The 27,896-nt window shown below is 42.7% G+C and overlaps 1 protein-coding gene across 5 annotated transcripts in view; it reads right to left on the minus strand.

Moving 5' to 3' along the window:
* Positions 1–27,896, minus strand: part of LOC307176444 (ATP-binding cassette sub-family C member 4) — a 214,113-nt gene that overhangs the window by 92,313 nt on the left and 93,904 nt on the right. For all 5 annotated transcript variants that reach the window (XM_079902549.1, XM_079902547.1, XM_079902550.1 and 2 more), the window contains exons 12-19: positions 27,584–27,678; positions 27,270–27,356; positions 21,181–21,277; positions 17,754–17,963; positions 16,256–16,396; positions 15,400–15,437; positions 14,912–15,006; positions 13,054–13,200 (exon numbers count right to left, since the gene is read on the minus strand). In XM_079902549.1, the coding sequence (XP_079758675.1) occupies positions 13,054–13,200; positions 14,912–15,006; positions 15,400–15,437; positions 16,256–16,396; positions 17,754–17,963; positions 21,181–21,277; positions 27,270–27,356; positions 27,584–27,678 (910 nt within the window). The remainder of the gene's footprint in view (positions 1–13,053; positions 13,201–14,911; positions 15,007–15,399; positions 15,438–16,255; positions 16,397–17,753; positions 17,964–21,180; positions 21,278–27,269; positions 27,357–27,583; positions 27,679–27,896) is intronic.

Below are 27,896 nucleotides of genomic sequence, written 5' to 3' on the forward strand. Positions count from 1 at the left end.
TGTATGATGATTAATGATTTGGGGCAAACTGGGTCATTATTTTCAATTCTAGGCATCATATCTCTATGGTTTACAAATAAAAACCAATGGGGACAGTAAGTAGAGGATTCGGCAAGAAGGTAAAGAAGACCATGCATCTGACAGAGGCAGAAGAGACTGCAAAAAAATTTCTTGTGCTTCGATGGTATTAAAGATGAAATGAAGCAATGGAAGAGACGGTATTTTAACAAGTTTAAATTGTCAAATACATTTCCAACGTTGCTCTGAAATGACAAGACATAGGGCAGTAGTCCAAATTTATCATACTTCAGGCTGATGTTCAATGATAGGGAACTACATTATAACTGCCAACAGACGAAACCTGTCGTGCAGCAGATCTCTGAAACATTATACCGTGTGCGGAAACTACTATCACAAAAATCCTCTAAGTCCTTACAACCTATTTTTGGTTTTCTTCTTCATCAAATTATTTCTAAGCCAGTTCTGCAGGATGATAAAATCATTGAATTTCAGAGCTTAAGGCCTCTCAAACATAACTGAGTTCTTGAATGCCAAGACCTGGGACGAGGTAGGGGCTCCCTGCCTAACTAATACAGCCACCTGGCAGGCAGGTGTTAACCAAGTTAAGTGCTCTCTCTGTCTTCACTTAGGTCTCTCCACCCAAAATGATGTATTCTTCAGGGACCTCAATGCCATTTTACCCAGCCAGTAAGTTATGGCATTTACATGGTTCGTTTATTAATGCTAATTGAGAAATACTTATAGGAAAACTGTATTTGTTCTGTTGCATTTGGTATGCCTTTAACTGCATTAAAAATGTAATCTACGGTTTATAACAACTAACAGGGAATCTCATTTTCATCCCAAGCTGCTTTAACCATTATTTTGCACGAGAAGAAGTTTTGAAGTATCAGAATGTCCATCTGACAGAAATGCAGGAAAACTGCCTGGAATTGACCTGAGTGAACAAACCACGAAATTTCTCTAAAAACATCCCATGAATAAAATGTGAAGGCTGGACAGTCTAAAACTGCCTTAGGTCAACTTTAACTTTCACTTGTGAAATTTGCCATTTTTCATGCTTTTTGGAAAAGGTGAATACATTTTGACCAGTTACAGCGTTTTCTTTAAAAAATAGTAAGTCCCTGCTGCTCCTAAGAAGTACAGCCGTTCCCTGGAATAATTACAATGTTCCATTTAAATAGAAGTTATATTATAAAATTTCAAACTGTCTTTACTTAATTACACAATAGACTTCTGTAATAAACTTCAGCCGTATCATTTTCAAACAAACAAAACAGACCAGATGTTTGGTACTTACATGCAAAACTGAGCTCCCGCTGTGAAACCAGATTAAAATGAACTCGGGAACGAAGCTAAGCCCCGATGAAAACAAAAACAAAACAAGCAAACAAACAAAAAACATGCCGTTGATTTTGCTTTGTAGGTTGTTAGTCTTGATCATTTACATATTTTTCCTTGCATCTGGGAAAATACACACATCCTTTCCCACCATTTTATCAAAATTAACATATTCCTCTGGATTTTGTAGGGGTAAAAAAAGACAAAAAGGAAAATCGCTAAAATTTCGTGATGTCACTTAGTCAAAATTCAATCAATGTCAGTTATTTCTTGGGCATTGCTTTACGTGCTTTACATAAAGTAATTCTCACACACATAAAACAACATTGGTGCTATTATTATACAATCATCCCCATTGTAAAGATAAAGTTGAGGCAGATAGTTTAAATGACTGGACAAAGGTCTATCTGTCACTGGCCAAGCTGGATTCACATTCAGGCAGGTTGATTCCAAAGTCTGTTCTCTTTACCACTGGGCACCGTGGATACCAAATTACAGTAGTCAAAACCACTATTTGTAAAATAAAGGAAAACCATTCAATTTGGTGTTGGTAAAGTCAAAGATCACTTTATTGTCTGGTTAATATTCAAACCTCAAATTTTACATCTCTTTAATAGAATCTAATAATACGAATCTCGTTCTGGTGTGACAATCTAACTCAAAAGAAGTCTCTCTCATTCACAAACACACACACACCACCACCACCACCACCACCACCACCACCACCACCAGCCCACATCAATGCTGCTTAAGATAACTGTGCTTCAATCAAGAGGGTCTTGATCGTCCAGTGAAGTGACTGGCACAGCTCTTCCAAAGCTCTGTTCTAGCAGATCTAAGACATCGCAATATCTCCACCTACATCCCAACTCCATTTCCATTAATTAGCTTTAAAATGTCTACTGATGACAAAGTTCTCTTATCTGATATCAAATAAAAAATGGACATAAGAATTAGGGGGAGAGAAAAGATGAGGTATATTTTTAAAAATACTCAATGTTTATCCAAAACCTATAAGGTACTCATTGTGTTACCTAAAATTTCAAACCTTAATCTTACGTTAAAAAGTTGGCAACTTGGTTATAACAACAACTAAGAGATGAAACACCTGAAGGCCAGGTCAGTTAAGCATGGAACTCTTATAGTGTCTACTTTGTGAAAGGAGATGTGAGTGGTTAAAAAATTTGATATCAAGGGGGATTAAACCTCCTTCATTCAAGTTTTAAAATTCCCTAATGTATGACTGAAATATACTCACCTGGTCTAAAGACTGGACAATTTGTTTACAAACACAGCAGCTTATCTGATTGAAGGCTAAACCACTGACTGTCTGGATTACACAGGTGTTGCCTTTTATTAGTATGGCTATTTATGTCAACAACTATTTATTTAATCTTGAAGTCAAGGAAGAACAATTTTCTAGCAACACTGATTACTCATCATCTTGAAATACGTGTTTATTTTCCTCCTATTTACAGGATTATGTCAAGACTAACATTTAAAACTTGGCACCAATAAAAAATATTTCTGTCTACAGTATCACCCATCGGTGGAACTCATTAAGCCATATTTGACAACCTTTTCATTTCTATGCTAAGAGGAAAATATAGTTAAGATTTATATTACCATGAGATATAATTTTAAGATATTATTGCCACTTTATTTTCCAAAAAGGAAAAATAATAAATTTATAGTTCCAAAGGAAATAAATTTTATGAGCCCAGGCCAGCCTGACACCAACAGGAAAGATAAAAAAAATCCTAAAAATAATGACTACATGTAAGAAAGCAACCATTTCTTCTTATTCTATGTTTAAATATGTGAAGGTAATGAAAAAAAATTAATCCATGATCTTGACTACATCTCAAAGCACTGCTACTGACCTAGATAAACAGAATTATTTATGTAAGAAAATATGTTTAAGGACAAATCCACATGCACTGTGGTATCTGTTCAAATATCTTTGTGTAGAACAGAAAGAGGTGGAAGCTTTGTTTTTCTTACCACACCCTCAAAAGTCTCTATACATTTTCATTATATGCCTCAAGCAGCGTAAAGAATAAGATCAGTCACTGAGTCAAAAGAACACTTCCAGGGCTTCCCTGGTGGCGCAGTGGTTGGGAGTCCACCTGCCGATGCAGGGGACACGGGTTCATGCCCCGGTCCGGGAAGATCCCACATGCCGCGGAGTGGCTGCGCCCATGAGCCATGGCCACTGAGCCTGCGCGTCCGGAGCCTGTGCTCCACAACGGGAGAGGCCACAACAGTGAAGGCCCGTGTATTTCAAAAAAAAAAAAAAAAAAAATCACTTCTAGAAACATCCACTTGAAGTTCAGAGAGAAATCATTAACTAATTATTGACTTAAACATCCCAAAATCAGGAACTTGGGCTGAAAATCAACCAGGGCAGATACTCTGGTTTCTCCTGACGTGTTAACAACACGCTGCTTGGTGGCACTGCCTTCTCCCAGCAGCAGACCCAGAGGCAGGATTCCCCATCATGAGGAGCATGACTGTATTTGGAATAATGTCTGGATAAAGATTCTTAAACACATAACAAGTCTAAAATAGACTTTCCAGGTGTTCAAGAGGTTGAAACATTTCCCCGTGTGATACAATCTATTAAAATGCAGATGCAAAAAAGAAATGAAAGGAAAATATTTCCAGAACAGAGCACTTGATTTCATGACATCTTTCCATTTAACCACAGTATTTTAATAAACTTCCACTCAAAGTGCACTTTAAAGCTTGTCAGATGGACTTTCTATCTATATGAGGGGGAAATTTTTAACAGAATAATCGTGGTTACCAAGAATGAAAAGAACACTCAACAGATCATAGTTGATTTCATGATACCATTACTTATGGAGAAAATGCCATTGCTTATGTTCTACCTACTGTCAAAGCATTTGTAACACACTTCTAAAAAGCCCAAAGAGGACTTCCCTGGCAGTCCAGTGGTTAAGACTCCATGCTCCCAATGCAGGGGGCATGGGTTCGATCCCTGATCGGGGAACTATGATCCCACATGCTACAACTAAGAGCCCACAGGCCTCTGAATCTGTACCTTTTCTATATGGAATTGTAGAATATTAACACTAGATTAAAAATAATAATAATAAATAATCCACTGTCGGCAATTTTTTTAATTTGCAAATGCCTTGAAGACAGGACTTTTTGCTCCAATGCTTGGGACCACAACTGACAACCAGTAAATGACCGATAAATGGTCATTTTGATGAGCAAAAAAGCCCCAGTTAAAAGTGAAGTGACAGTTCTTCCAAAGCTCTGTTCTAGCAGAGCAGGAACGCTGCAGCATCTCCACCTACATCTGAGCTCCCTGTCTAATAACAGTTTACTAATGTCTACTGACATTTTAAAATGGTTGAATTCCCCCTCTTTACTTCTTAAGGGACTGTAGTTTATAAGGTAAAACTACCAGGTATCAAATATTTAACCCTCTTAAGTGCCAAGACTCGTCTTCAATGCACAACTAAACCACAGGGGAACATATTAGGTGTTCGACAGTTTCATTTCCGTGACTGACTGGCATCAGGAGAACTTGGAACCTTGCATAGTCTGGTTCTATGAGCCGCAGCTTCCAAAGAACCAATATGGGTGGTTTTTTTCTTCATGCCATCAAACGCCAAAAACAAAGTCCACCATAAATAATCTATTACAAATTCTACTTTGGAAAATAAACTATAAGGAAGAATTCAATTTAATATAAACACCAAGTGTTCTTTCAAGACTGTAAACTTCCATTGTTCTTCGAGATCATGGCATGGAGAGATTCAAATACACTCCTGAACACCCTTTCTTCTATCCAGTCAACAAATACTTACAAAGCAGCTACAGTTGCCCAATCCTGATTTGGAGGCTTTCACAGTAACACCACAGATATACGCTAGGAGGGCAGAGAGCACAAGGCTAACAGAGGAGACAGGCAGTCAATACATAATTACCTAAATTATAATTTACCTGTACTTGTGAAAAGTACTATAGAGATTAAAAACATAACTTTATGGGGACTTCCCTGGTGGTCCAGGGGCTAAGACTCCAGGCTCCCAATGCAGGGGGCCCAGGTTCGATCCCTGGTCAGGGAACTAGACCCGACATGCCACAACTAAGAGGCCTAAGAGCTCACACGCCTCAACGAAGATCCCGCACACGGCAAAGAAGATCCCACATGCCGCAACTAAGACCAGCGCAGCCAAATAAATAAATATTTTTAAAATTAATTAATTAATTAACTAAAACATAACTTTATGTGAAATAAAACATTGCTGGCTCAATGTTATCAATATTTGGATTTTTTTCCATTCTCTTCATGGCAAAATAAGAATAATGTTTAAAATAAAGGGGAGGCAGGGAAGAAATGGTAACAGAAGATGAAGGCTCCAGCTAGAAAATGAAAATCAAACTTCGCCCCATGGTGTCATAGGAGAGCTTTGAAATCAAATCTTTGAGGGGAAAGACTTGGCCGTAAAGCAAAACCATATGGAATTTTCAGTCCAGGAAATTGATATACTTAATGTTTATTGTTGTTGAATCCGACCTCGAAGAACTATTCCAGTTTCTCTTGAAATAGCTGTACAAAAGCAATGAACTGTGTCATAAAACTACTTTGATGTATTTTCTGACTGTCACAAACAGCTACAAGGTTGAAGTAATAGTGTGTGTGTGTGTGTGTGTCTGTGTGTGTGTGTCTGGGGAGGCAGGTGTTGTTAAATAACAGTATTTGAATTACACTTACACTTGGGCCTTCCCATCCATGGGTTCCACATCCTTGGATTCAACCAACCATGGATCAAAAATATTTGAAAAAAATCCCAGAAAGCTCCAAAAAGCAAAACTTGAATTTGCTTATATAAGTAAAAGTATAAGTCATCTAGCAGGGATTTAAAGTATATGGGAGGATGCGCAGAGGTTGTATTAGGGACACTGAGCTTACTCAGACTTTGGTATCTACAGGGGTCCTGTAACAAACCACCCGAGGATACCAAGGGATAACTGTACTATAATTCATACATCCCATAAAATAATGCCAAATTACTGAGCACACTAAGACCAGAAACTGGAATACAGCAGTGAAGTCCTGGGTACCAAAGACCGCCTGGCTCCAATTAAGCTGAAGGTTGAGACAACACATATTAAAATGAAGTGGAGAACTTCTATATCCTGTGATATTGGAAAAGTTTTAAATGCAATCAAGTAAAATGTCATCCTTAACAATTTCCGGGGACAGTACCATTAGCACATCGAACAAGGTACAAGCTTCTCAAATCGTATCTTTTTAACATTTTATTGGAGAACGACAGTGCTTTCTCTGTTACTAAACTGTCCGTATTTCCATGTATGGTTATTCACAGAGAAAAAAAATGGATAAAGAGTAATCAGAACATTCTAATAGATTTAAACTGTACACCAAAATGTTGCAATATTTACCAGGTGTAGACAAGTGCTATAATAATCACCTTTATAGAGATTACTGACAAAATAACAATGGTAATCAAATATATGTAACTATTTAAACTCGTAACAAAGGCTTCTATGATACTATTAGCAGTAAACGCGCAACACCCATAAAATGTGACTTAATATCACCCTGATAAGACTTTAAGTACATATAACCATTGTTATGTGAAAAACATTATTTTTAATATGTCACAACCCAACAGGATTTAATTACCACACCTACTTCAAACTATTAGCTGCTTAATTGAAACCTGAAAAAGTAATATTTATGTGGCCATTGAGAATCATCATGATTGATGAAATCTTTTGTGTTATTCCCATTCTAGTCACTTGCATTTGTTATTTTTAACAAGGAAAAATGAAAGGGGAAATGTGTGTTTTAGTTTTGCAACAAAGCTTTTCAGATGATGACTAACTTCTTCCTTTGAACACAAAAAGCCTCTTTAACTAATGTACATATAAATATGTTCTCTACAATGTGCACTAAGCAAAGAAAGGGAAGAAAAACAAAGGCGGGGGGGGGGGGTGAGGCTGTAGGACTTAAGCCAGAATTAAAAGCAACCTAGGCAAGATGAGTACATGAAAGCTGTCAGGATAGTTGTTATTCTTATTCTCAATTACTTACAGCTCATCTGCTCTCAAGGAAGAAAAATCATAGTTTCTTTTAACCATATCCACAACAGATCTCACTTGAAAGGAAACATAGCAAGTGATTTGGCATGAATGGGCGTATTACCAGTTTTCCAGCATCACTACTGAATATTTATGTCGGTGACGAATGATGACACTGGTGAAGTATTTTAACACGAAGCCTTGCCTTGTAAATCGTCTGAATGATGCTGTGTCAAAACAACACCTACCATAAATCAGAGGTTTCAGGACCAGTATTTCTTGTTCTAACATGCTACCTGCTCAGCAGAATCACTTGTGTGGACAGGCATAGATTACTGTGTGCTAAGCAGAGCCATCTTACCTCCTAACTTATAGAGCTATAATTTAACAGGCCTATTATCAAGGTAATTTTGACAGTTCTGAAATATTATACTTGTTAAAAATATGCATTTAGCACTAACCTCAGTGGTCATTTGAACTGAATAAACGGACAGGTATCCCTGCAATTATTATTCTTCCCTACGGATGACTCTTTTTTCTAGCAAGGCAGTGGTCTGTTGACAACCGATTTTATAAATACTAGAGCAAGAGGGTTATTCTGATACTACAAAAAGCTCACCACGTTGCTTTCAAATCACTTTTCACTTCTTCACAAGTTCATTAGCAACTTGTAGTGGAGGCTAAGGACTCCCTTTCCAGGTTAAAGAAACGGCAATAGTTCAAACCTCCACTACCCTCCTCCTTGCTCCAACCCTCAATTCCTACATGATGCACATCCTAATTCAGGGTATTTTACATGCGTGAAATCTGCAGAGCCTCATTTCCCACTCAGTCAAGTTGGAAATATTAATCCTTAGGGCAATTCTAGAGTTCTGATTACAGAAGATAAGAGAATATGTCTTCTCTTAGACTAGTGCTACCAGAAGAATAAAAAGAACACGTAGTGCTACCAGAAGAATAAAAAGAACAAAAGAAATTAGTACTTTTTGTCTTTTGGTAATGCGTTAGCTCTAACTTAACTTGATCTGTAAAGAAAAACTAAAGATATACATTTGTACCTTTCTTTTTACACTGAATGCATAAATAAGTGAACTAACACGTGTGCGCACACTGCAGAAAAATAAGTCTCGTGAAATGAACATACTGGCCACAATCCAATTAACTTCGCGTTTCCGTAAGAGAAGAAATACGACATCTAGCAACGCCGGTGGCACAGTTTCTTAGAACCAAATTAGCAAACTGACAGAAAATAAACAATTATTTATCCGGAATCCATTGCACTCCAAGCACTCAGCCAAGTGTCTTGTCACAAGGATTAGGCATGAAAAAGCACGACAACCCTCTTCTCATCTTTTCTCCAAAACAAAGGGTGAAATTCTAGACACTTGATAAGAATAAAATATTTCTGCTGACTCTGATGGCATGGATGAAAATGGAAGAAACTGTGTGGTCATATTTCTTACAAAACTCATGTTTGACTCAGGTCCCACAACTGACCATATTTTACCCTTCAGGAATTAAAATATATCCAGTCACGACGTCAGCAGCGGGGCTTCCCGGGTGGTGCAGTGGTTAAGAATCCACCTGCCAATGCAGGCGACGCGGGTTTGATCCCTGGCCCGGGAAGATCCCATCCCACCTGCCGCGGAGCAGCTAAGCCCGTGCACCACAACTACTGGGCCTGCGCTCTAGAGCCTGCGTGCCACAACTACTGAAGCCGGCTCACTTGAAGCCCATGTTCCGCAACAGGAGAAGGCACCGCAATGAGAAGCCTGCGCACCACGACTAAGAATAGCCCCTGCTCGCCGCAACTAAAGAAAGCCGGCGCGCAGTAAGTAAAAAAAAAAGTCAACAGCAGTCTATTCCGGTTACTAGGGTACAACACATAAGCTAAGAAATCCCTGGCAGTCCAGTGGTTAAGACTCCGTGCTTCCATGGCTAGGAGGGCAGGTTCGATCCCTGGGAGGGGAACTAAGATCCTGCATGCCGCCCTGCGCAGCCAAAAAAAAAAAAACAACCAAACTTGTTATTAAAAAAAAAAAAAAAAAGAGAGATCTAAATACCTTGTTTGAAATGCTAGATATTTCAGGACAACAAGAGTTTACTGTTTCACACATAATAAACCACAACAGTGTTTTAAAAATTCTGTATCAGTACTACAAAATACAAAGATTCAAGACATAAAAATGGAATTTCCAAGAAATCTTTAATACAAAAAGAGCAGATCTTGCAATAAGGTGCCCCTTACATTATATCCCTGAAATAATGTAGATCATGCTGCCCTCTTGTGCCAGATGTAAATAAAACAACTTCTGCCTGTTCAACGGAAACACAATTTGGATTCAAAATAGTAATGATCTCTAAATTTCTAACTGATTTACTGTTGACCTGAGATTTGCGTTACCTGTGTATGAAGATCTGATACAAGTGAAATGCAGCTTTGGCGATAAAAGACAAAGATTGGCTAGGAAGAGGTGGATGCAGCAAACAGCACAGGGACACAGCCCACATCTGCAAAGGCACTGTACTATTCAAATCCAGCTGCAGTCAAATCGTGTAAGAAACGTCGGGGCCCCTGGAAACATGTGGCACTTTAATAAACACACACAGTACCATTACTAAAATACATCGAAGGAAGAAAGCACAGCAGAGATGGTGAGCTAATGGGAAGGTAAGAAGAAAAGAGAAAAAAGAAACACTGCTTTTGCCATTCTACGGAACAGATTATGAAAGACCAGTAGGCAATAAGGTATCAAATTACATAAACAAACTAAGTAAACTTCATGCGCCCAATACAAGGATTCAAAATGGACAGTAACATAGCCACTGGAGCTTAGAGGGATGGAACCCTCTTTAAAATCGGCTTCCTGGAATGTTCAACTGCAGGCAGAGAAACTATGCTATACAGAAGAACCGCACACTTGCCAGGCTGACTCTGCCCTCCTTCTTAAAATACAAGTGAACTTGGGACTTTGGTAGGACAACCCGTGTTTCAGGAACTTCCCCTGGAGGCCTGGTTCTTAGCATAAGTGCAGAGTACCCGAGCGTCTAACAAAGTTCATGAGGATCTGAGATGAAGCACGAGAAGGGAGACGGGACATCTGGAGCATTCCCACCAATGGATGAATGTATAAAAGGCATAGTGACAATCCAGTTCAGGGTCAGTGAGAATCTACTGGCACAAGTGGGCAGAAGGGAACTCTGGCGAACTGCTTGCAAATCCCAGCCAGACTGGGCATGGGGCAGATCCGATGGGCCTCTGCCTGGAGTTTCCAGCTTCCATCGGTCACCATGCCAACTCTACACACTGGCCAAAGTCCTTCCTCTCCCTCCCTTTTCTAACTCTGGGAGGCTGTCAGGATCCTGAACTCACAGGAAACTTACTCACCCCTGGGGTCTCCCGGAGAGTGTGCTCTGACAATGGAAGGATATGCTTCCTGATCTCTCCACGCTACCTGGAGAACATACTCTGGAACTCAGGGGCCACAACTTTATGCTGGGAACTTGGACGCATCAAATGCAGATATTTAATGCAACTTAAAAGTCAAGCATGTCCATCTCTCTACTGTAGAGGGGAATTTTAAAGAGTATTATATAATTACTAGGTTATACACAATCAATAATGTCAACTAAGAGGCATACTTCTTACCCATGTAAGAGTTTGTACTTTTTCCAACTGTAAAAAGTACAAAATTTTTATCCAAACAGAAAATTAAATTCGATCACTTAAAATTTTTAATTAAAAAAAGTTTTCATCTACCACTAAAAGAGTAAATAAATAATTCTTGGCCCCTAAACCTTTTGGGCAAACTAGGCCTATGTTCGTAGTACTTATTTGGGCTTGTATTTTCTTGAAGGAATCAAGTCCTGCTAATACATACAGGAGGGGGAGGCAAGGTAAACACGAGCGTGCCGGCTGCTCTAAGATGAGCGACCTCAAAGATTTAAACGTGGTCCCAGATCCTTGAATGACAAATAAACCAGCGTCTGAAGAAGCCTACAGGTCTTGAACATGAAGAGCCTGGTTAACTGTGGTCACCAGCACTCAGAGGCTGTGATAACAGACATCCAGTCCCACTTACTGCTCCCAACTTTATGGCTGTAGTTTTCACATTAACTGACAAATTGAAGCAACTTCACAGCCATAATAGCACATCATCCTCCAATCACTTTTGCATGATGATGACATAAAAAGACGAGATCTGTGTGGGCCTCTGCCGTTTACCGTCCTGTGCTCTGCACAGGGCCTGGACTAAACAACACGTGCTGAATAAATCTGCACAACGTGCCGTCCTGCACAGTCTTCCTGAATCCTCACAACAGTCTTGGGAAACAGGAGGGGCAGCAGTTGTTCCCATTTCACAGGAGGGGATGTTCCCAGATACCATGTATTCATAGTCACTAAGGTTCACTAGGCACTGACCGTATGCTAAGCGCTGTGAATGTATTAACCTAATTAATTCTAACAGTATCAATATATTGATGAGTGTGTGAAGAGCACCCCCATTTTACAGATAAAACTGAGACACAGAGAAATTAAATAACCAACACATAAATATTAATATCACGTTAACGGACTATTACTATTAGTAACTAGCACCAGAACTGAACCCAGGCAGCTGGCTCCAGAGTCCATACGTTTACAACAAGGCAGACAACATCCTGCCTTGAGATTCGCCTGCTCAGCAGTATGTATCTGCTTTGGCCTTGGTCACATGGCTAGCTGATGGCCAAGCCAAGGCTACTCCTGTCCTCCCTCCCGCCCACATCCCTGCCTTGAAAGGTACTGTCAATCACTGCCTGCAAAAACAAAGCCACCCTGGGCCTCACCACAAGTCGAACCAAGTGAACAGAGAGGGCATGTATGCTGATGAACTAACTCTTCCTAGGAGCCCAGGTCAGGAGCAAGACGGGTCAAAGGCCTGAGTGTGGAGGAAGCAACCACTGAAAAACCTCCAGGGACACTCATATCCAGAAACTTACTACTGAAGACCCACCTGCTGTGTACCACAAGGCCTCTTACATGCCACCAAAAGCCCAATGTAAATTACACAGTTAATTTTATTGAAAAGGATGTTTACATTTCACTAATCTTGGGTTTTAATTAATTTTTCATTACCATTCTAGGTAAACGTCATAGTCACGGCACATGCCAGAGCTCTGTGATTCCACAAGCAGATGGGAAATGAAAGAAAGAAACACACAGCCTGTCGTGTAGAGATTCATTATAAGAAGGTTCTAGCAGACAACCTACCTTAACAGAATATAACACAGCCAATATTTTAGCAACTAGCCAAAAATATTTAAATATATTTGCATCAAATGTAGGGTGTTTCATTTGCCACACAACAAATCGGCTCCTAAATCATTCTGCAAAGTGAGCATACACTTATCTTTCCACACACACATAAACTGGAATAAAAGCTTATATGCCTCTATATTCAGATATCCTCTCATAGGCAAAAAACAGCAGCAAAGCTTTTTGTAGAAAATGGATCAACATGCAGTGATTTTCTTCCAAGCATCTCAAATATCAAACGTAATCAGGCATTAAGTACGATAACAAGACATATTTACTGAGAAACTTGGTGTCTGACTTACCTGTTGGGTTTCTATCAAAGAACAATACTGGAGCTCTCAAAATGGACTCGAACATTTGGTTGTGCAAAGTTTGTGAGGAACTAACAAGGACGTAGAAAACCAACAGAGATCTGGCGATGCCAAAAAGGACGGCAGATACAGTTAACCCTGAAATAGAGAAACCACTCAGCACAAGATCTCTGCCTTTTCTTCAAGGATGCTAAACCATGCCACGCAGCTTATAAAGATATTACGTAAATACTTTATTCCATTAAGCATCTGGATTCTAAAAGAGTTTAATGCATTCACAAGGTACATTTAAAAAGAAGAATATAAAAATCATGGTATTCCTCTCATTAAACAGAAACCTCATGGGGAAAAACATCAAGTGTAAAATAACATTTCATTCAAGGATTTCCTAATTCAATTATACATTCTACTAAAAGCTCAGAAGAAAGATAATTTTTAAAAGTAGTTGATGGTCCCTTCTTCGCATTTGAAATCTTACTAATTACAACATGTCTCGATCTAATATTGTGATATGCTTTGGTAACAGCATGTGAATTAACAGGTAACAGGAGAAATGATTGACTACCATTTCCTTGTAGACAAAGCCCAAGTAGCTTTAAAGAATCTGACAATACCACATTAATTTTCAAGCAGAAAATCTATTTCTAACTAACTGAATTGTAAGAAAAATACAAATTATAAATAATCATTTAAATTCCGTTTTGTTAGTGATATGAGTACTTACTATGCACCTAAATATTAAAATACCCTCCCCTAAGATCTTTTGAACTCACAATGCTAAATAGAATAACTTCTGTAATAAATATTCCACCAAGTACTTTTTTCCCTTTAGATGACACAACACTTATTTAAACCCTGAAAACCGCTCAAATTCCTGGATTCCATCAATAGGCACTTTCCTTAGCCCACCATCCTATATGAATGTATAACAAAATCCCTTCCTTCTTCCTTTAAGCCCTCATAGTCCACCAGCTGAGAAGGTAAACAGCTAATGGGCTTAGATTTCTTAGCAAGAGATCAACGAAATACACACAAAATTTCAGCGAGTATGTTCTTACAAAGATAACTCACTCTATCTTTGCAGAAGGCTTGTGTGAGTATTGCCTGCGGGAATATTTAAAATTTTAGATGAGGATTTCCTTTTAAAAGCTACATATATTCTAGGCACTCTTGTGAAAACAGACAGCCACGTTAATATTAGCCTGGCAAGCCAGAAGTTAAATTAATCGCACAGTTGCGGACACGATAACATTGTGATCTCAAGGTAAGAAAGACTCGGAATCCTAATTCCCAGACACTGGATTTCTCCCTGCTTAGCTTCTCTCTTAAGTAATTAGTGAAGCCCAAGAGATGAGCAATGTGGCGAAGGGGAGTTTTGCATACCTACGAGGGAATAATGCTTTTATGTGGGGGCCCTTGCTGCCAGAGGATTTCATCCAAGGTCCATAAAAGCCAAGGTTTATTCAGAAAGAATTGGAACAATCCGAACCACAGGGTGGGGATCCGTTTCTAATCCTCTTGCCCATCCATATAATGATATAAGATTTAGCTAAAGCAACCTATTAGAGTAGACAATAGCCACATATTTCCAGTGGCTGGTTTTCTGAATGTGCAATCCTGGTTTAACTTCCAAAATCCAGTACAGAGCAAATTAAGAGTTTTCATTCAACCTCTCTCTTCTAGTAGATTTTAAAAATAATTATTCTAATTAATTCACAGAATAAATGCGACTCAGACTCTTAATCTGTTAAGACATTACTGAATTACTCCTGGAAGCCCTAGTTGCTCACACAGGCTCATAGTAAGCACCTCAGACTCTCGTATAATAGACCAGATGATTCAATTTTACCTGAGTAAATTCCTAAGTACCAGTATAAATCGAGTTTTTCAGTTACATTTCCTTGTCCATTAACAGTGACATTCAGGGCACTCTGTTCATTCGCCCTATGGAACAGGGAAGAAAAAACATTATGCAATAGATGGAATTAGGTAAATACAAAAAAAAATGAACCTCGATTTAGGGGTCATGTTTTATGCTGGAAAATGTTTCCCAGCTCACAAGGCCCTGTGTCTGTCTACCTTATAAAAATTCAATTTGAATCATGACTTACAGTTCTCAAAACTGTCTGTAAGGAACCCGCTAAGGGTCAGACATCAGGAGAGACCATGGGAGGGTCACACCCACCAGCAGGAACTTTAACTTTTCTTCAGGGAAACTATGTGCGGATCAGAAGAGGAGGCTAAACAAGCCCCATCCCCCCGCCCCCATGACTGTGTGGGAAACTGAGAATTCGTGTCGATTTTTTAGCACTTTGGGTCAGACCAGGAATCACTCACCAGTATGAAAGCCACCAATCCTGAAGGACGTAGGCAACCTGGAGCAGGAAACAACAATCACTCAAACAGTGACATGACTGACCCCCTCCAAACCCCACTCACTAGAATGGGTGATGGAAAGGCTCCAGAGAACGGACACGGTCCTTCCAGCTCAGGTCGGGGCAAGCCCCACATCCCAGAGAACCACAGGTCAGGGAAGGGCATGTGACATTTTAAAATCTTTAAAAGACTTCATATTTTTCCTAGAATCTCTCTGTCACGGACACACAACACCCAGTAAGTCTCACTTATTTTGCTCCGCACATATTAACGCTTTTCAGCGCAAATCCCAGTGGACTGCAAAATATAGTTAATAATTGTATAAATGTCAGGATTTTCCAAAGGAAAAAAGCTTGACAGGTACTGTGATGGTCAGTTTTCTGTGTCAGCTTGGCTAGCCCAGTCTCCAGTGACTCAGTGAAACTCTCATCTAGATATTGCTGTTAAGGTATTTTGTAGATGTGGTTCACATCTATCGTCAGAACTTAAGTAAAGAACATTGCCCTGAACAGTGTGATGGGCCTTCTCCAGTCAGACGAAGGCCTTAAGAGCAAGACCTGACGCTTCCTGGAGAAGGAAGAAATTCTGCCTCAAAACTGCAGGGTCAGCTCCTGCCTGGGGTTCCAGCCCGCACACCTGCCTTTCTGATTTCAGATTCACCCAGCTAGATCCCACAATCTCATGGAGTCAGTTTTCTGAAATAAATCCCTTAATACACATATTAAAAATAATAATACAGTAAAATAAATAATACAGTATAAAGAGTATTATAAGTATCAACCTCAGGGCACAAAACAAAATAAATGTCCTTACTTACCTGAGCTGCGATGTTTACTGGAATAAGGAAAAGGATGATAAGGCAGGGAGCACCGGCTGTGAAGTAATTTTTGTAGGCCTTAAAACCAACTTTTCCTTCCAAACGGCTCTCCTCAGATAGTGTAACCTGTATATTCTCAGTCTGGAAAGGAAAGGCAGTGAGAGACAAAAATATAAATAATGAACCCTACAATTTTTAGAATTCAACAGTGACCTCCACTGCAAAGCTGTGGGGAAAGAGACACAACTTATATGCTGATAGGAGCGTGCAAGATGGTCCACCTCCCACAGAGAAAGGTGTGGAAGTATCTAGCCAAACCATGTATGCATTTACCCAACCATGCTACTTCTAGGAATCTATTAGAGATAAGGAATACCATTTGCACAATGTTCTTGGGGACCTTTGCTTAAATTAGAACACCATGATTGATAGCCCCCTTACAACATAACTGATTAAACTATAAATGCAGAAGCTTTTTCCAAAATAATTATACAAAATGTTATGTAGCTAAAATACCCCTCTAGTTTATTTGTGTCACTCAATTATAGAAACATAAAACAAAGTGTGGGTTCAAAATATTAGTTAAATAGAGTAAACTGAGTTCACACTGTGAGCTGGAGACATGTGAGTTTGGATAGCAGGGGAGCAGCATATGATCCAAATCTGTTTGGTTCCTGAATTTCAGAGAGGGATTCCTGAGTTTGGAATGTGAGCGACTAATCTGAATACTTATCAGAATCATCCAGGCTCCCGGGTTTGGAGAGTGAGGGACTGGATATCGAGGAACACCTGTGCATGTTTCTAAGGGAGATCTAGTGCATTTCTGCATTTCTGTCTGGAGGACTTAGAATACATTATAGAGTCACATGGGCTATGGATGTCCTGGGCTCTATGCTGGCCACTGGAAATGCAAGGTGGATAAGGTGTGGTTCTCGGTCTTGAAAGATAAGAAAGACAGACAAGAACTAACTCCAAAGTGTCTACTATGTGTCAGGTCCTTTGGACATGCTACCTTTGGCCTATCACAGGCCATCTGACAATGGGGAAAAATACCACCATCAGTCACCTGCACTGCCAGAACATTCCAACACGTAGGAACCGTAGCTGATTTAATGTAAGTCATAGCAGGCTGGGTATGAGGGGTTCTTCAAATTAAGCCTCTGGATGAACAAGGGAAGCCAGGGTCTACCAGAGCAAGTACGATTTTAAGTATGGTAACATGAAGAGTTCTAATGTCAATATCACATGCATCCTGGAATTCATAGCAGTAGACCCACTACTGGAGTCCATAAGATTCTCGACCCTACACCCAAAGAAGAACCCTAATCAGGCTTGCTCCCTGCATGCCCTTTTAATTCTACCAATTCCACTGAATAAGGCCTAGGCAACTTAGGATCTACTTTGGGACAAACGAAGATGTCACGAGTGGAGAAGACTGAAGGTCCACGAGTCCACCGAGAGCAGACAGACCAGGGCATTTGCAGGATGACAAACTCACATCTTGGTCCTCTGGAGCGGCATCTTTCAACGAGGGTCTGGAAGACTGTTGAGACCAAACTGAGGACTCGGAAAAGGTGCGATTCCTCAGAGCTGGAGATCCTGGAACTGTAGATGGCTCAGTCTCCTCATTCTCCTTCTTTAAAATGGAACCAAAATCTATCCCAGATTTCAGGAACTCAGTGTACGTCCCCTTTTGCACCATTTCTCCCTAAAAGAACAATAAAGAATTTGAAAGGAATGCATTTGCATTTGATAATACTAATATAATGTAAATACTGGTCAAGAGAAGTAAATTAATCTTAAAGGATGATTTTTGTTAAAAAAATGATCCTTAGATCTGAAACTCTGGTTAACAAATCCAGTTCAGTTCAACTGAACTGAGCATTCTGTTCTCCGCCACACCCTGCGTTAGGTACTGGGGGATATGAAAGAAATGTGTGATCATGAATTTAAAATGCAGACCACTGACGTAACTATCATGGGCAACTTCAGGGAAGCAGAAAGCACAGATGTTGGTGGGAGTATCAATATAGTCTGTTTAGACAACATGGGAACTGAGAGAACCCATGAGCGGCGTTGCGGCGTCTTCATGGTCTTTACAACCTCCCCACAAACGCAGAAGTTAGAAAATTCAATATTCCACCTGATAAAGTAGCTAAACAAGGAGGCCCTAAGACTGGGATGGCTCTAATGCCTTGGTACCCCACGCCACAAGCGAAAATTTCAGCCAGAACCAATGCACTTTAGTCTGAGAAAGAACTTAGGAACGAACAACCCATCACAAGCAGCCTGTCTTCCCCAAATCAGGCAACTGCTTCAACTACAGCCAGTCTAATCATTTTCTTTTAACACATGTGACACATCATTGCAGTTTCCCTCACTTACAAAGTTATATAAAGTAATGTGCAGAAGATTTTTTCTATTTTTTCACCATACAAAAAAAGACACAGCTGATTCATTCAGTTGCAAACAAAATATGGGAAATCCCAGGATGCAAAACTAAACAAAGGAGGGCAGCTCTGGTTAAGGCAGTATGGCTGAGTCCCTCTGCTGTGCGCCTGAAACTCTCACAACATTGTTCACTGTCTATACTCCAATATTAAATAAAAAGTTTATACATACATATATATATATATAAAACTAACTTTAAAACGAGAGAATAAAAAAAAAACTAAACAAAGGAGGGCATCTCTGGTGAAGGCAAGACAGATGGAAGAAGGTGGGCCAGGACCCCAGCTGATACCCCTTCTCACCCTATCCCCTGAGGCGGGCCACTGGGAGAAACCCAGTGAAGCCTTTGGGTACCACCTGACACTGCAGAACTAGAAAATTATTCAGGATATATTGTGTCTTGCTCCACTTGGGAAGCAAAATGCATACACCTTCTTTAAGGAAATTACAACTTTCTACTTAGTTATCTGTAAGATGCACAGGGAAATGACTAGTGGTACACAGAAAGCAATTTTACTCTGCAGCCAAACGTTGATAATTCTGAAGGGACGGGGAGGCAGTCACCCCCTCACTACTGTGAGAGAGGGACCAGGCAAACAGTAAGGATGGACCCCAACTCACCCAAGGGTGCTCACCAGCAGATAACTGCTTGTTCTGACAGTACTAAAGCTGAGGGTGGTCTCCTCAGAACAAGCAATAAGGGGGCCCTGACACATCCACACACTGGTTATTCTGGTCGCCCAGGTTACTGACAATCACCGATTCTGTGCTCATTAATAAGGCTGATGCTGGAGCTTTACCACACTAGCATCATGTCTCTGCATATGAAATTCATTATCCTCAAGCTGGAAGAATCTGAGGCCCCGATTTAGGGAGGAATAGAGGATCTGCATTTTAATACTCTTTCTTATGGCAGAAATTCATTTCATAAGTGAGGGCCTATTGGGACAGACAAGGGTTCACGATGGAAGTGCTGAGGAACACAGGCAAACAAGGAGGGAAGCATAAAACAACCACTAACTCGGCAAAATTCTCAATAATCTCTACTCAACCCCCAAACACGTGAGTTGTTGTGCATTCGATGAATGGTGGCCCCCCAAAAAAGATATGTTCAAGCCCTAAACATGACACCTCTGAACGTGGCCTTATTTGGATACAGCTTCTTTGCACACGTAATGAAGGAAAGATGGCGTCATTCTGGAGTAGGGATGCCTTAAATCCAATACAACTGATGTCCTTATGAGAAGAGAAGAGCCTAAGACAGACACGGGGACAATGGCCACGTGACATCAGAGGCAGAGACTACAGTCCTGCAGCTGTAAGCCAAGGAACCCCAAGGAAGGCCGGTGAACCCCAGAAGGTGGAAGGGAGGATTCTTCCCTAGAGCCTTCAGGGAGCCCACGGCCCTGCCAGCACCTTGATTTGGGACTTGCAGCCTACAGAACAGTGAGACGATACATTTCTGTTGTTTTAAGCCACCTAGTCTTCAGTACTTTGCTATGGCAGCTCTAGAATCTTCTCAACAATACCAAGACTTCTGTTTCTGCTGTTGCCCGTCCAGCGAACATTGGAGGAATCTTTTAAATCCCACCTCAGACCACATCACTCACCTGCTCTGGACCGTCCAGTAGCTTCCATCCCACTTCCTGGCCTGCCGCCCACTGCTCAGAGACCAGCGCCCTCCATGGCCCCCCGCTCCCTCTCCTCAGACACGCTGGCCTTCCTGCCATTCCTCCAACCTGCCAGCTCAGCTCCTTCCTTAGGACCCCCCTCCCCCAGGTGCCTGGATGGCCCGCACCTTCGTGTCCCTCAGGCCGGAGAGGCACCAGCTCCTCAGGGAGGAAGCCAGGATATCAGCCCCACCCCCTCTTTCATCACATCTGTCCCCATAAGAATGGGAGCCCTGGGAAGGCAGGGCTTTGTCCTCCTGCTGCACACGATCTCACACGTATCAGACACATAAAAAGATCTGAGCACTGAGACAAAGCAACTGGGTAAACCAGCAGAGTGGGCATCTCTAACTGGGGGTGCTCGGTTACCCATTTTGGGATTAATGAAAGATGCTCTTTAGGCAAACTGTACAACAAACAGGTGGATAAAAACATGTCTCAGTATCTCTAATTTCCAAATAATACACTTTGATTTAGGTTGTGGAAGGGGAAAATAAAAAGTTCTAAATCAAATAGCATCATTATCCTTAACAATTTTCACAGCAACACTGATAATTCAGCAACTCTGCAGCAGCACTTTTATACAGTTGAGGGCTTCTGTGGCTTAGAGTGCAACAGGGATATTTCTAAGGGCTTTGGATCCATCCTCAAAGCCATGGATACCAGCTCTGAGAAAAGGGGGGCATAAAACTGAGGCAGAAAAGGGCGTTTATGAAGAATCCAAGGAGAGTGACCTGCGGGGAGGGCTGGCCTTCAACACAACTAAGTGCTAGCAATTTGCACAGACTTTTAGAAATTACTTACATCTTTCAGTATCAGAATCTGACTTGCAGCTTTTAGGTACTGCAACTGATGAGTCACTAGGACTGTGATCTTCTGATACAAGGCTTGACAAATACACCTACAAATGTAAAAGGTACAGCGTGCAAAAGCACGTTAGTGGAGGCGCTCCAAATTGGAAGCAGAGAATTTGAAAACATAGTGAGAAAAAGACAAGACAGCAGTCAAAGTCCTCTACTTCAAATACCAGTATGAATACAAATTAAATACAAATATACATCAATCAATTCAACTAGGTCCTCAAGTCAGCAGCAAGTTTGAATCTAGCTCCACTAAAAAATTCTAGAAAGCAGTCCAGCGAAAGATGCACCAACTGCTAAGTTGTTTTTCCTAAAACGGATCTTAACAATTATTTACATAGCTCACAGTGAAAACAATGGAGCAAAACTGAGATTCCAAAAGCTGACTGAATTACAATACGAATTATTTTACACCTATGCTGAGAATGGGAGAAGAGTGATCTATGTCATATAAAAATGGACACACTTTTCGTAGACAGTTTCCCAGGTGATTGTTTATGATGTACATATTAACCCCCCTAAAAAAGTCATAGCTTCTCAGTAACCTTAGCCAGATTGCGTTTTGTAGACATTTCTTCCCAAATAACATTAGATTGAAAACAAATGCTATCATGGCCTTGATCAGTCTCTACAACACTCCCAGTCTCATCCAGGAAGTAAATCTTATTTCATTTGCACTGAAAACTTTCTGAATGTGAAAATGAAAGATGAGAGTCCAAATGGTCCACGTCACAGTGGAAGTCATCCAGTGGCTCAACCGACGCCAATCCTCTTAGCCAAAACCCCCTCAAGTACTCAAACTTCAGTGTTGTTTTTTTTTACAGTAACCCCTCAAACTGCTCCACATTTTAAATGCAGACCCCTAGGGACTCAGCCCCAGGCTCATCCTAGAGGGGTCTACAACCCCTCTGGGGAAGCTAGTAGCCGGATCCAGGGCCCCGGTGACCACAGGCAGGGCTCCAGGCGTGTATGCTGGGTGCCTGAGACCCTCGCAGAGCAAATCTCAGGGACCTGGGCCACAGCTCAGCCTGCTGAGTGAGCCAGGTGCAGAGTCTGGAGGCAGCAGACTGCAGCTCAGTCCCTCTCACGAGCCCGACAGCGTCGGACAAGCTACGACACCTCAGTGTCTTCATCTCAAAACAAGGCCAATGACAACTCACCCACCTGTTCTGAGAAATCAAACCACCAATCCGCTCAGTACACGTCAGCCCCACCTGCACTCCTCCTAACCCACGAGCGGTCATGTGCTCTGGACTCAGGACAGAAAAGTCCTAAGGGGACACGCTGGACACTGGGTCTGTGATCAGAAGCGAGAGCGCAGGACGTAGACACATACGCCATCGCTCCATTATGTCGAAACGGACTTATTTTCACCTTTTGACATGTCTTAGTTCAGATTTTGTACTAAATTTCTTGACCAAGTAAACACCTTTTCAGACTTAGCACTAAAGCTTTTCATGGAATTGTTTCTCCTAAATTCAAAATTATCTGTCAATAGCCACTGAAGGCAGATGTTAATCAAATCTAATGGGCTGCCATGTCCAAGACAGAGCTACCCAAAAGTTCTAGAATGTTTTCTTCCTGTAATTCCATCACAGAAAAGGTAATATAAATAATTACAATAAAGTGATCAGTTGATGGCTACAAATTTATTCCTAATTAAGACTTTTAATCCAAATCTCTAGGAAAATAATCTATCTTCCAAGTTTTTAAGAGTAAAGATTTCCAAGACATACCATACAGAAATAATTGATTCAGGGATGAGTTCTTTAAGCATTATTCCTATATAAGGGCTGTGTTAATCCTGTAATACTATATATATTCCTATATAAGGGCTGTGTTAACAGGGGGTACCTCCCGTAGCAGAGTGAATCAAATAAGAATGAAAAAGAGCACCTATCTACATTCATTCATTCGACAGGCTTTGGTGAGATACCAGGCACAGTCCTAACTGTCGAGCATACATCCACAGGTGAAGGAAGCAGACGCTACTCCGCACCGTGAACAGAGGGACACGCTGAACGAGTATGGAAAATGCACTGTCGGGCCGTGATGTGTGCTCTGAAGGAAAAGCAAGGGGGGCTGCTGCCTTAGATGGGGGTGACACGGGAGCCTATCTGGGGAAACGTCCCTAGAAGAAGGCACAGCAGGTCCAAGGGTCCTGGGACAGAACATGCCCTGCTAAGGCGTCTTCATGCATTCACAGCTTATAGCGGGGTGGGGAGGACTGATGAATGGTCAAGTCCAACCCACCGAGGGCTGTGGGAAGACAGAAGGGCACAGGCTCCCCCTGAAGGAACAGGAGGGAAAGGCAGGGGCTCTGGCACAGAGGGAGCAGTATCTACAGACAGACAGGTGTGAGAAAGGGCCCGTCACAAAGCCGGCACGGCTGGAAGGCCCAGTGGGTGTGAGGGCCAGCTGGAAAGGCTGATGGGGGCAGATGGCAAAGGAGCTCGTTCTCCGTCTGAGGACCTGGATCTGCAGCCTGAACATGAGGGGGGTCTGTGAGGGGCTGGAGCAGAGAGGGCGAACTGTGTGGACAGCAGCGTGGGCATCTGACCAGGACAGGCCCGAAGAGCTGGTGACGCAGGGAGCCGGGGGGGGGGGTCTGGCGACGTGGGGGTCTCTGAACCAAAACGGGATCCACAGCTGGACACAGGTGAGACTGCATCAGTTCACCTAAGGCTCTAACCTTCTGTAGGTGAGAGAATCCACTTAAGGTTTACAACGTATAGTTGGAAAATTCACAAACCTTAACAACCTTCAATGTATATTCATGACTGAAGGAAACTGTCAACAGCAAGTAGAAGTGCACTTCGTTCACTTTTAATACAAAACACTCCCCATTACTGAGCTTCGACACGACCACCATCTTTCAGAGCACACTGTTCCATCCAATTTTCTAACTCGTTGAGAACATTCTCCAGTTGCTGCTGAGCGATTTCCTAAATTGCATTCGTGCTCTCTGCCCTAAGTTTCCCCAGAGAATGTGGTTCTGATTAGCAAACAACAGTCTGAACAAGCTTGCTTCTATCAAGTGTACATCCAAGGTCATTAAACCCAACAGCTATAAATACTGCCTCTGTTAGAAGAACTTGGGAGAACTTCTGTGGTAATAAGCACCCTGGGAACAGGGAGGCTGAACTGCCCGTGATGCCAGGAGGATGGGGGGTGGGGAACCTCTGTCACGGCATTAGCGCCCTTTCACTGAACCCGTGACAAGCCACAAGGCACTTCCCTACGGGAAAATTCATAAAGTCACGATCAGGAGAGGGTGGGAAAAGGGGGTCAGACCAGAGAGCTGGAGGCCATGCCACGTGTCGGCTGCCCTGCTCTTGTGTGCTGAAAGATTCAATGCTAACTTGGGCACTTTTTTTTATTGTGGCAAAATATACATAATGTAAAGTTTACCATTTCAACTATTTTTAAGCACACAGCTCGGTAGCATTCAGTACATTCAGACTGTCGTCAGCCATCAGCACCATGGATCTCCAGAGCTCTCTCACCACCCCAAAACGAAGCACAAGTTACACACAGACTTTGGTGGAGCCCGCCAATGGCCCCTGCTTAGTGGATGTGGAATCCCAGCTCCCAGTACCCAGAGCTCAGGGCGGCCTCACCCGTCTCTCTCTCACACTGCTGACTCTGCGAAAGCCTCTTTACTATGCTACTTAGGACTTGCTGCGAATGAAGTTTTTCCCCCCAAAAATTCATGTTGACACATTATTCGCCAGTACCTTAGTATCTGGTGACAGGGCCTTTAAAGAAATAATTGTTACCCTTAATTACGCTGGGCCTAATGCAATCTGACTGGGGTCCTCAGAAACAGAGGAGACCGGGCTTCCCTGGTGGCGCAGTGGTTGGGAGTCCGCCTGCCGATGCAGGGGACGTGGGTTCGTGCCCCGGTCCGGAAAGATCCCACATGCCGCGGAGCGGCTGGTCCCGTGAGCCACGGCCGCTGAGCCTGCGCGTCCGGAGCCTGCGCTCCGCAACGGGAGAGGCCACAGCAGTGAGAGGCCCGCGTAACGCAAAAAAAAAAAAAAAAAAAACAAAAAAAAACAAACAAAGAAACAGAGGAGCCCAATACCTAAGAGCAGGGCACATGGACAGAGAACAGATCACGTGCGGACACAGAGAGAGGACACGGCAAGGAGGATGCCATCGGAAGTCAGGAAGAGAGGTTTCCGCAGCAACCAAACCTGCCCACACCTTGATCTTGACCTTCCAGCCTTCACCATGTAACAGGCTGCTGCAGACTGTTTTTTTTCCTCAAAATTCATACGCTGAAACCTAATCCCCATAGTGAAGGTATGGGGCCGTAGGGAGGTGATTAGGTCATGAGGGCAGAGCCTGCATGAATGGGATCAGTGTCCCTATATAAGGAACCCAAACGGCTCCCTCACCCCTTCTGCCATGTGAAGACACAGGAATGGGGCCCTCACCAGGCACCAAATCTGACAGTGCCTTGACCTTGGGCTTTCCCAGCTTCCAGAACTATGAGAGATAAATTTCTGTTATTTCTTAGCTGCCCAGTCTATGGTCTCCTGTGAGAGCAGCCTGGACAGACAGAGCCCTAGCAAACTAAGAGGAACTGACGGCGAAAATTTCAAATTGCTTCTCTCTGCCGCACAACCTGCATCCTCCAGGCGAGGACGTGCCTGCTGTTGTTCTCACAGCCTTGCTTCTTCCCATTTAGCAAAAGGAACTGAATCCTATTCTCAGCCTCCACAAACCCTTCCAGCCTGCAGGCCCACAGGGCACTTCCCGCTAAGGCCAGTGCACAGGGAGCTTTCCAACTTCACCTGAAAGCCTACAGCTGCCCACTTCTACTTCCACTTAGCATTTACCATCCTATATCCAAACCCTCTAAACCGCGACTCTGCCGACCTTTCCCCAGGCATCTGTCTTAACAAGCTCCATAGAGACAGATTCCTTAGAGGCAGAAATGAGAGCTGAACGTCTCAGTCTCCCGTGTGGGTCCTTCCCCTCTCCTGGCTCACTGTTCTCCTCTGTAAACTGAGAGGTTTTGTGCAACAACATCTGTAAGGGCATGGACCTCAGTGCACACAGTAGGGCTTTAATAAGTGCAGCTGGAAGGGCTCGTTGGCTTTAACAAGGTGAACAGCAAGGTAACTAACCGTGGGGTAGATGTGGGTGGCGTCCCAAAGGGTATTCTGCGTTTCAGAAAAAGCAAGTTCACGAGGCTTTCGAAGAGGCCAGTCTAGACTCCACAGAGGCCTCAGTCAGCGTGTGTTAGGACACATGATACACAGAAAAGCATCAGAGCTGTTCTGCTCCAGGGGTTCTGTGGCCAAACAAGAGCCACTGACAACAAATTCCAGAAACTCAAAGTGAAAGTCAGCATTTCAGCCAGGTATTAGATACCGAGTTTGAAATTCAACTTAACCCTACAATGTGGGTCTAAGTATTAATTCTAGTAAGCGTCCATGAAGCAATGTTAAATATCTGAGGTCATACTCTGAGGTGGAAGAAAAATCATTCTTAAATTCTAGACTTCATGAAGTATTTCCAAACCGATACAATAATAAGCAGAAACCAGCTAGGCCTTTCCATGGAAGCCCTATGTCACTACTGAGAACTTCGATTCTAACATGCCTTAAACAACTGATGGAGGAAAAGGACCGGCAGCCAAGTGCCAGGCTACTGAGTCCCACTCTCTGATTTAAACACCGTACGTACGTCGTCTTTCTTACTGCTGGGGCTGGATCCACCCACAATGTGTGGTTGTCAACTACAAGCAGCAAGGGGAAATCTGCCATCTGTTCCTCTCCTCCCCAAAGCATGGACTCCACTGGCCTCCACACACTGCAAGCTCCTTCTGCATTTTCCTATCTCGACCTCATCCTCATGCAAAAGTTCTCTAGGACGGATCTTCTGTGGAGGGAAGGGAGGGGGGACAGGGACACCAGGGCAGAATGAGCCGAGTCTCCTGAAGCACACACGCCCTCCTGAGCTCTCTTCCCTGATCTCTTCCTGGAAAGCAGAAATGATAGAAAACAGGAGCAAACTCACAGCTCGAACAGGTGCCTGCTCACTTCTGCATCTACTGCACTGAGCGGATCGTCCAGGAGGTAGATGTCTGCGTCCTGATACACGGCTCTAGGAAACGTAGAGAGATGTCAGGAGAAGGACGCTTCAAGCTTCCTGTGTCCCATCTTTGAATCAAGATGGTGTCCAGCAAATCATTATTCATTCCAAGAGCCCATGGAAAAGGGCCAAGACCCTGCTTCACACAGGGCCCACCCGGTGAGCGGGGTCTGCATGCTCGCTTCCACTAGGAGCCATGGAGGAGGGAGGGGCAGGAAGGCAACTGAAACGCCATTTACCTGGCGAGGTTGACCCGGGCTTTCTGGCCTCCACTCAGCGTGGTTCCCCGGTCTCCTATCACGGTTAGGTCTCCATCCTCCAAAAGCTGTAAATCCTACATGGAGACAGAAAAGGGGAAAAAGAGAAAGATTTCAAATGTGTTCTCGGGCTTCCCTGGTGGCACAGTGGTTGAGAGTCCGCCTGCCGATGCAGGGGACACGGGTTCGTGCCCCGGTCCGGGAGGATCCCACATGCCGCGGAGCGGCTGGGCCCGTGAGCCATGGCCGCTGAGCCTGCGCGTCCAGAGCCTGTGCTCCGCAACGGGAGAGGCCA

The sequence above is a fragment of the Stenella coeruleoalba genome (assembly GCF_951394435.1).
Source record: "Stenella coeruleoalba genome assembly, chromosome: 18".
In the NCBI taxonomy this organism is placed as follows: domain Eukaryota; kingdom Metazoa; phylum Chordata; class Mammalia; order Artiodactyla; family Delphinidae; genus Stenella; species Stenella coeruleoalba.